At 42.9% G+C, this 9,724-nt stretch overlaps 1 protein-coding gene across 1 annotated transcript in view; it reads left to right on the forward strand.

Moving 5' to 3' along the window:
• The window catches only part of LOC143784359 (FAST kinase domain-containing protein 1, mitochondrial-like), a 45,550-nt gene extending 39,017 nt beyond the window's left edge, over positions 1-6,533 (forward strand). Inside the window, exons 13-15 of the mRNA XM_077272554.1 lie at positions 3,559-3,700; positions 4,302-4,416; positions 6,394-6,533. Of these exons, the coding sequence (XP_077128669.1) occupies positions 3,559-3,700; positions 4,302-4,416; positions 6,394-6,486 (350 nt within the window). The 3' untranslated portion in view covers positions 6,487-6,533. The remainder of the gene's footprint in view (positions 1-3,558; positions 3,701-4,301; positions 4,417-6,393) is intronic.
• The last annotated feature ends 3,191 nt before the right edge of the window (positions 6,534-9,724 follow it).

Here is a 9,724-nt window from a genome sequence, read left to right on the forward strand (position 1 = left end):
GCATCACGCAGACTGTGTGAGTTCCTTTAAGACTTATGTTCTAAGTAATGGCCGTCCTACTTGCTTCAGACCCTGTCCCTGTCATTACCAAGTGAAAGAGGGGCCTTCTGACATAGTGCAGAGACCCGATGTCATTCCCACCCCTTATGATGACAGTTTGGGGGGACAGGTTTTCCGCACAACTCACGATGACAACAAGATAGCCTCATCAGTAGAAGACGAGGAGTTTGTCAATATTATGGACAGTGGGTTTGTCAAGGACAAGACCAGTCATTGGGTCGCACCCTTACCCTTTAAACTCAACAGGGCCAAACTCCCAAGCAACCGGGAACAAGCCTTATCCAGACTCAACCCCTTACAGCGCACTTTAAGCCACAAACCTCAGATGAAGGAACACTTTGTCACCTTTATGGGTAGGATATTCAGCAACAACCATGCCGAATCAGCCCCTCCACTACAAGTCTACGAGGAGTGCTGGTACCTGCCTTTCTTTGGGGTATACCACCCACGTAAGCCAAACCAAATAAGAGTAGTGTTTGACTCTAGCGCAAAGCACCACGGTACATCCCTTAATGACGTGCTCCTTACAGGTCCCAACCTCACCAATAACCTAGTGGGGGTGCTATTGAGGTTCAGAAAAGAGCGTGTAGCCATCACTGCTGACATTGAACAAATGTTTCATTGCTTTATTGTGCAAGAGGATCATAGGAACTTCCTCAGGTTTCTGTGGCATCGTGACAATGACACCAGTAAGGAGGTAATCGAGTACCGTATGAGAGTACATGTGTTTGGTAACAGCCCTTCACCTGCCGTAGCTACCTATGGGTTGCGCAGGACTGCATCTGAAGGAGGGGCAGAATACGGGGCAGATGCTCAGCGCTTTGTGGAGAGAGACTTTTATGTTGATGATGCACTGAAGTCCCTGCCCACTGAAGGGGAAGCCATTGATCTGTTAAAAAGAACCCAGAGTATGCTGTCCAAGGCTTGTTTAAGACTGCACAAAATTGCCTCCAATAGCGCAGAGGTCATGAAAGCCTTTCAACCTAGTGACCATGCTCCAGGTTTTAAAGACTTAAACCTAGGGTCAGATTTGCCACCTGTGCAGATGAGCCTAGGCCTGAAATGGGACTTGTCAACAGACTCCTTTGGGTTTCAGGTCAGCTGTGCCAACAAGTCATTTACAAAAAGAGGTGTCCTTTCAGTAGTCAATAGCCTCTATGATCCCATGGGATTTGTTGCCCCCATCACCATTCGGGGTAAATTCCTATTAAGGCAGCTTTCAGAGACTGTGAAAGATTGGGATGAACCGCTGCCTGACAGTAAGCTTAAAAAATGGGAATCCTGGAAGCAGTCCCTTCAAACCTTAGAAGGGGTTAATGTGTTAAGACGCTATGTACCAATACCTCTTGCCTCAAGTAAAAGAACTGAGATACATGTGTTTTCTGACGCATCCACTGAGGCCATAGCAGCAGTTGCTTATCTAAGGATTACAGATTCTTCAGACAAAAACCATATTGGGTTCCTGTTCGGCAAGGCTAAGCTAGCCCCCAAACCCGATCATACAATTCCTAGACTTGAACTTTGTGGGGCAGTGCTGGCCGTGGAGATGGCAGACTTTGTGCAGCAGGAGCTAGATGTCAATGTGGACAATGTTAAGTTTTATACAGACAGCAAGGTCGTCCTTGGTTACATTTACAATCAAACCAAGCGCTTCTATGTGTATGTACATAACCGTGTGACAAGAATCAGGAAATCTTCTAAGCCTGAACATTGGAGCTATGTTTCGTCTGATCTTAATCCTGCTGATCTCGCTACCAGGGCAATATCTGCCAGTGCCCTAGTGAAATCTGCCTGGTTAACAGGCCCATCATTCTTGCTGGACAAGGAGGAAGAGTCAACTCAGGACAACTTCTTCAGTCTCCAGAATCCCAACAGCGATCCTGAGATCCATCAGGAAGTCAAGACTTATAAAACCAGAGCAGGACAGGACCGCCAGCACTTTGAATGCTTCTCGAGCTGGACGAGGCTTGTACGAGCTATTGCAAGTTTCTACAGACCCAGAATCTCCAACTATATTAACCCCAGCCATCCTGTTAACACAAAAGTTAGGAGGCATACCCAGCCCTCCTGTTGACCCATCAGACAATATATATAAGAGCCAATGGAAGCGTGTGCAACATCTAGCCAACTATTTCTGGAACAGATGGAAAAGGGAGTATCTTGTTCTGCTACAAGAACGAAGAAAGTGGCAAAATAAAAGTCCAAATTTGCAAGAAGGGAACATTGTCTTAGTAAAGGACCAGGACCTTACTTGTCCTTACTGGCCTATGGGACGGATTGATAAGCTCATTCCCAGTGATGACGGCAGCATTAGAAAAGTAGAAGTTATACTCATTAAAGATGGTGAACCAAAATCATTTTTGAGGCCCATTCACCAAGTGATTTTGCTTTTGCCTACTGAGAAATAGCCCCTTGTTAACTTCATCAGTTCACGGCGGGAGTTATCCTGTGGTCGCTGGGAACTCTTGGATTTGCAACCATGTGGATTACAGTTACACTTTGGATTACAGTTTGCTGTTCTTTTTCCTTGAGGCCTTGGCCAGTAGGCAGCCTCCCACCTTCATTACAATTTGTTCCTGTTTTACATTTTTGCCCTTTTTTTTTTTATGAACAAAGACTACAACTGTTGTTTTTGCATATTGTGTCTATTAAAAGTGCATCTATTCATGCCTTTCCCTTGCAGCTATTCCATGGACTTTGGGCATTTTCCAATGTAGTTAATAAAGGAGTAAAATCCCTTGGATTTTAGGCGAGGAGTGTGCTGCCACGCAGTGGCAGATTCAAATGTATTTACATTATTATTTTGTCTGGTTTTCCCTAGTTGTTTTGTAACCCATTCAGTTTGTATTGTGTTCTTACTTGTTATGATTTGCTGCCACCCAGTGGTCATCTTGGTGTTCAACATGTATATGTGTATATGTTAATGACCTGGGTGGAGACCTTGCTTTCCCGGTTAGAACCAGTTCTTCTTCCTGTCTGCATTCTGTAATTGTGGAACATTAAGGAAGTCATACTTTCTGACCTGGCAAAGGAATTGTCTTTTTACCTAGCGGACCGTGATTTGCTTCAAGGCAAAATAAACTGCCAAGTAATCTACTCCCTGACTCCTTGTCTTGTGGATACAGATGTACTAGAAGAATCAGGTACGACTCGAGTAATATCTGCATGCAGTTTTCCCACACATGGCAACGTTCTCATGAGGCTGAGCATAGGACAGTCCATACGTGAGGGACGCGTGACAGAATAGTAGTTTGTTTTAAAAACAAACAAAGTGTGCCTGGCTCACCCTCCCCAGGTCCAGCATTGAGCCTCTGCCGCTGTTGCCATTATGTTGACCATAAGTGAGCTCAGCGGCTCTGGTCAAGTTGATGACACTAATTGGCTGTTGATGTGACCTGAGCACTGCACACACCAGGAGCTCGCTGAGTGGACCCAGGGAGGGTTTTTGGAAGGTGTTGGACTGTGATTCTCCTAACATTTGATGCTTGCTTTCTATAGACTTCGAGTGCATCCTGAGCAAAAATAAAAAGCCTATTGCCTACATAGAGGAGAACAAGCTGTCCGCCAATGTGGCCGAAGTCCAGTGGGGCCAGGACAGTCAGATGTGTGATAACAAGTCTCTACCTCAAGGAGCCCAGAGGTCGGTGATTCTGTGTGTAGACACGTGGTGCTAGATCACGACGCAGCCTCATTCTCTTAAAAAATAGCCTTCATTTTAAGTTTTCTTACATAAATCCATAGAAGACATGCAAATAAGAAACTTTGTAATATGTCTGATCATAGAAATCTGCTTCTTTCTCCTCCTGAACTGATCGTTCATTCTCAAAATTCTCAACTTCCAAGTAAAATCTGTTTTCCGTGAATACAGATTTTCCCGTTACTGAGATAGGAGATGACAGTTAGTGCTCACAAAGTTCTATGGAGACTGATATAGCAGAATGTCTGTGTTCCGCTAGCTCCTCTCCCCCCCTCCATAGAATTTTAAAAGCACCAACTGTCATCTCCTATCTTAATCGAGGAGGAGAAAAGGGCGGTTTCTCCATTGAGGAACAGAGGAGCTAGAGAGATGAGCAGTAAAATCAGTATAATTTTTTTTTTTTTTACAAATGAATGGCTTTTTCCGGTTCAGAAAAATAGCGGTTTGGGCAAATGGATGTTTTTTTGGAAAAATTTGAGTAGAATTCAATTCCTCTTGATTTTGTTTGTTGGACTCTAACATATTATTTCTTTCATCTTTATAGAGTTGCCATTGACTTTCTTAATCCAGTGGCATTTTGCAGAAACTCTTCCAAGATTAAAGGCTTAAATGCCATGAAGAAGAGACATTTGGAGATCCTGGGGTACTATGTAGTTCAGGTTGGTTACAATTCGAGTTGTGTTTTAGGATATTATATCATGATGGGTTCCTCATGTCTGTATAATAGTATCTTCTCCTATGTCAGTCTGTGTGTTATATATATATATATATATATATATATATATATATATATATATATATATATAGGTCCTTCTCAAAAAATTAGCATATAGTGTTAAATTTCATTATTTACCATAATGTAATGATTACAATTAAACTTTCATATATTATAGATTCATTATCCACCAACTGAAATTTGTCAGGTCTTTTATTGTTTTAATACTGATGATTTTGGCCTACAACTCCTGATAACCCAAAAAACCTGTCTCAATAAATTAGCATATCAAGAAAAGGTTCTCTAAATGACCTATTACCCTAATCTTCTGAATCAACTAATTAACTCTAAACACATGCAAAAGATACCTGAGGCTTTTAAAAACTCCCTGCCTGGTTCATTACTCAAAACCCCCATCATGGGTAAGACTAGCGACCTGAGAGATGTCAAGAAGGTCATCATTGACACTCTCAAGCAAGAGGGTAAGACCCAGAAAGAAATTTCTCAACAAATAGGCTGTTCCCAGAGTGCTGTATCAAGGCACCTCAATGGTAAGTCTGTTGGAAGGAAACAATGTGGCAGAAAACGCTGTACAACGAGAAGAGGTGACCGGACCCTGAGGAAGATTGTGGGGAAGGACCGATTCCAGACCTTGGGGAACCTGAGGAAGCAGTGGACTGAGTCTGGTGTGGAAACATCCAGAGCCACCGTGCACAGGCGTGTGCAGGAAATGGGCTACAGGTGCCGCATTCCCCAGGTAAAGCCACTTTTGAACCATAAACAGCGGCAGAAGCGCCTGACCTGGGCTACAGAGAAGCAGCACTGGACTGTTGCTAAGTGGTCCCAAGTACTTTTTTCTGATGAAAGCAAATTTTGCATGTCATTCGGAAATCAAGGTGCCAGAGTCTGGAGGAAGACTGGGGAGAAGGAAATGCCAAAATGCCTGAAGTCCAGTGTCAAGTACCCACAGTCAGTGATGGTGTGGGGTGCCATGTCAGCTGCTGGTGTTGGTCCACTGTGTTTCATCAAGGGCAGGGTCAATGCAGCTAGCTATCAGGAGATTTTGGAGCACTTCATGCTTCCATCGGCTGAAATGCTTTATGGAGATGAAGATTTCATTTTTCAGCATGACCTGGCACCTGCTCACAGTGCCAAAACCACTGGTAAATGGTTTACTGACCATGGTATTACTGTGCTCAATTGGCCATCCAACTCTCCTGACCTGAACCCCATAGAGAATCTGTGGGATATTGTGAAGAGAAAGTTGAGAGACGCAAGACCCAACACTCTGGATGAGCTTAAGGCCGCTATTGAAGCATCCTGGGCCTCCTTAACATCTCAGCAGTGTCACAGGCTGATTGGCTCCATGCCACGCCGCATTGAAGCAGTCATTTCTGCCAAAGGATTCCCGACAAAGTATTGAGTGCATAACTGAACATTATTATTTGATGGTTTTTTGTTTGTTATTAAAAAACACTTTTATTTGATTGGACGGGTGAAATATGCTAATTTATTGAGACAGGTTTTTTGGGTTATCAGGAGTTGTAGGCCAAAATCATCAGTATTAAAACAATAAAAGACCTGACAAATTTCAGTTGGTGGATAATGAATCTATAATATATGAAAGTTTAATTGTAATCATTACATTATGGTAAATAATGAAATTTAACACTATATGCTAATTTTTTGAGAAGGACCTGTATATATATAGTGCCTTGCGAAAGTATTCAGGCCCCTTTTCAACCTTTTCCCACATATGCTTCAAATCATGTTTGAAGCATGATATGTGGGAAAAGGTTGAAAAGTTCCAGGGGGCCGAATACTTTAGCAAGGCACTATATATATATATATATATATAATTTTCTCTGAGACAATTTCTATAGATGACTTCCCGCAGTTACATGTTAGTTCTCTATTACAGATCCCTAGTTTTGAATGGAATTCAATGGACCTTGGAACAAAGGAAACGTGGATTAACTACCTCCGGAAGAAGATTTTTGCTAGTGAACTGTGAAATGTTTTGTGCCACCCTGTAAATAAAGTATATTTTTTATTCATTCATATATGTGTGTTCTCTTACAAAGGAGCAGTACTTGCACAACATGATTTTTGGCGAAAGGTCAATAAACATAGCTGTATAACGTAAGAAAAACATGGCTGGCATCTGGCACCAAGATATTATCAGCAGATTGGGTTCGTTCTGCTCCGTTCACTGTCGAATTGAGAAGCAAGCAGAGCAGGTGACGTCACATCTGGAGATCGGGGCACGTGTTCCAGCAGGTGGCTAATCTGATGTCAACTACCCCTACCCTTAAAGTTGTGAGGTTCGGGCTCCATGGATCAGACTCGTTTTTTCCTGCACGTCCCAAACACCCAATCTGATTGACATCCGGGAAGTTTGGAGCCCAAGTCATCACTTTGAACTTTTGTCATGTACCTGTCAAGTCCTCCTGGGAGATTTAGGGTTAGAAGATCACTACGTATTGTGAATCGCAGATCTTCCATTTAGCCTGTGTATTTGTGTCCCATGTTAAATTAATTTGGTGCTGAAGAGGTTAACAACTTTTTCTATGTTGGTCAGAAACTTGCAAGCTCCATTTTCAGCTGCTTCTGATCTGGTCATTGCCTCTCCCTGTTAAACCTGGCCAGACCTTCTCTGCATTGCCAGTGAAATCTTTCCTTCCTAGCTCCTTGGAGACTCTGTGCTGAGTTGTAGATCGTTGTTGCTGCTGGAGATTGTTGCATGCTGTTTTTGGGTGTATGCTTTCCTCATTGTCCTATTCCCATTTGGTTGGTACATTCCTATTCTTCCCTATATGCCTCTTTACCTTTGGTGAGTGTTTGTATTTCTGTTGCTTAGGCTAGGTTCCCATTGCGTTAATGGGAGAGCGCTAACGGACAGCGTTGCACGGCGAAATTAACGCCGTGCACCGCGTCCGTTAGCGCTCCCATTGCCGGCAATGTTAAAGCGCATTGCTAGCGCGTGTCATTTTCGGCACGCGCTAGCGATGTGCCGGTCTTTTGTAGCGCGCCTCGGACGCTGCTTGCAGCGTTCGCGGCGCGCCAGAGGTCCGTTCCCCGCTCTCGCAGATCGGGGATCTGCGAGAGCGGGGACGTTAACGCGACCCCTAAACGCGGCCCCGAAAAAGACATTGCGTTAGCGCAATCCGCTAGCGCTAAACGGATTGCACTAACGCAATCTGAACCTAGCCTAACTGTTATCCCTGTTTGGTCTTTGTGTCCTGTTTACCTTACATTTCTGTCCCAGAGTGGAGGAGGAGACAGAACAGAGTTTAACAGGAGCATAGTAAGGTTGGAGACTTCTACCTTCAAGAGTACCTCCGGGACAGGGAAAGTTAGGGTCCCAGTTACAGGGACAGTTTTAGGCCCCCCCTTCCTTACTGAAGACGTCACAACGTGACATGAAGTTTTTGCAGCGTGGTACGGGCATTATCCTGCTGAAAGAGGCCACTACTATTAGGAAATTCCATCACTGCAAAGGGGGCTACTTACTTTTGCTGTATAATGTTTAGTTTCATGGTACCTGTCACATCCACATCATATCATTGCTGGGATCTGAGGTTTCCCAGCTGAATGTTGCACATCACTCTGCCGGCCTGTCTTCTTACCATAGTGCATCCTGCACCATCCCTAGTAAGTGACGCTTGAGCCCGGCAGTCCACATAAGATATAAGAAAACATGAACCCTCAAACCAGGGCCCCTTCTTCCATTGCCTCATTGTATGGGTCTGATGCTGACATAACATGCCCAGTACTGATGCTTGCAGCAAAGGACGGGTGAGCTCGGGCACCATGACCTGTCTGTAGCCCCATACATACAGCTGTGCTGACTTAATCACAGCCGGAATTTACTTTTTTTTAGCAATTTTATCATTTTTGATCTTCTTGTGCACAACCATACCCCACGCCCCCCAAAAAACAAACCAAAACAAAACACCGACAAGTGTTTTCTTAAAGGTAATCTGTCATCAGAATTTTACTACCAATTTATATCCTCCTGTTTCGGGACGACCATAATGGTAAAATGTTGTGCTAGAGGTGTCACTAGTGAGCCTTTATCAAGTCTGATATTTTTTTTTTTTTCCCCTGATTTTGGTTAAATTAACCCCTTCACCTCGAAGCCTGTTTTCACCTAAGTGACAGAGCCAATTTTTACAATTCTGACCACTGTCACTTTATGAGGTCATAACTCTGAAACGCTTCAACGGATCCTGGTGATTCTGACATTGTTTTCTCGTGACATATTGTATTTTATGATAGTGGTAAAACTTCTTCGATATGACTTGCATTTAATTGTGAAAAAAACTGAAATTTGTCAAATTATGAAAATTTAGCAATTTTCAAATTTTTCATTTTTCTGCCCTCAAATTAGAGAGATATATATCACATAATATAGTTAATAAACAACATTTCCCACATGTCTGCTTTACATCAGCACAATTTTGGAAACATAATTTTTTTTTTGTTAGGGAGTTATAAGGGTTAAAAGTTGACCAGCGATTTTTCATTTTTGCAACAAAATTTGCAAAACCATTTTTTTTAGGGACCACCTCACACTTGAAGTGACTTTGAGGGGTCTATATGACAGAAAATGCCCAAAAGTGACACCATTCTAAAAACTGCACCCCTCAAGGCACTCAAAACCACATTCAAAAAGTTTATTAACCCTTCAGGTGCTTCAGAGGAATTTTTGGAATGTTTAAAAAAAAATTGAACATTAAACTTTTTTTTTACAAAATTTTTACTTCAGATCCAATTTGTTTTATCTTACCAAGGGTAACAGGAGAAATTGGACCACAAAAGTCGTTGTACAATTTGTCCTGAGTACGCCGATACCCCACATGTTGGGGTAAACCAATGTTTGGGCACATGGCAGAGCTCGGAAGGGAAGGAGCGCCATTTGACTTTTCAATGCAAAATTGGCTGGAATTGAGATCGGAACCCATGTCGCGTTTGGAGAGCCCCTGACGTGCCTAAACAGTAGAAACCCCCCACAAGTGACCCCATTTTGGAAAGAAGACCCCCTAAGGATCTTATCTAGATGTGTGGTGAGCACTTTTAACCCCCAATTGTTTCACTAAAGTTTAGAATGTAGCGCCGTGAAAATTAAAAAATCATTTTTTCTTTCCACAAAATGATGTTTTAGCCCGCAATTTTTTTTTCCCCAAGGGTAACAGGAGAAATTGGACCACAAAAGTTATTGTGCAATTTGTCCTGAGTACGCTGATACC

This window comes from Ranitomeya variabilis, chromosome 7 (assembly GCF_051348905.1).
Source record: "Ranitomeya variabilis isolate aRanVar5 chromosome 7, aRanVar5.hap1, whole genome shotgun sequence".
Lineage (NCBI taxonomy): Eukaryota > Metazoa > Chordata > Amphibia > Anura > Dendrobatidae > Ranitomeya > Ranitomeya variabilis.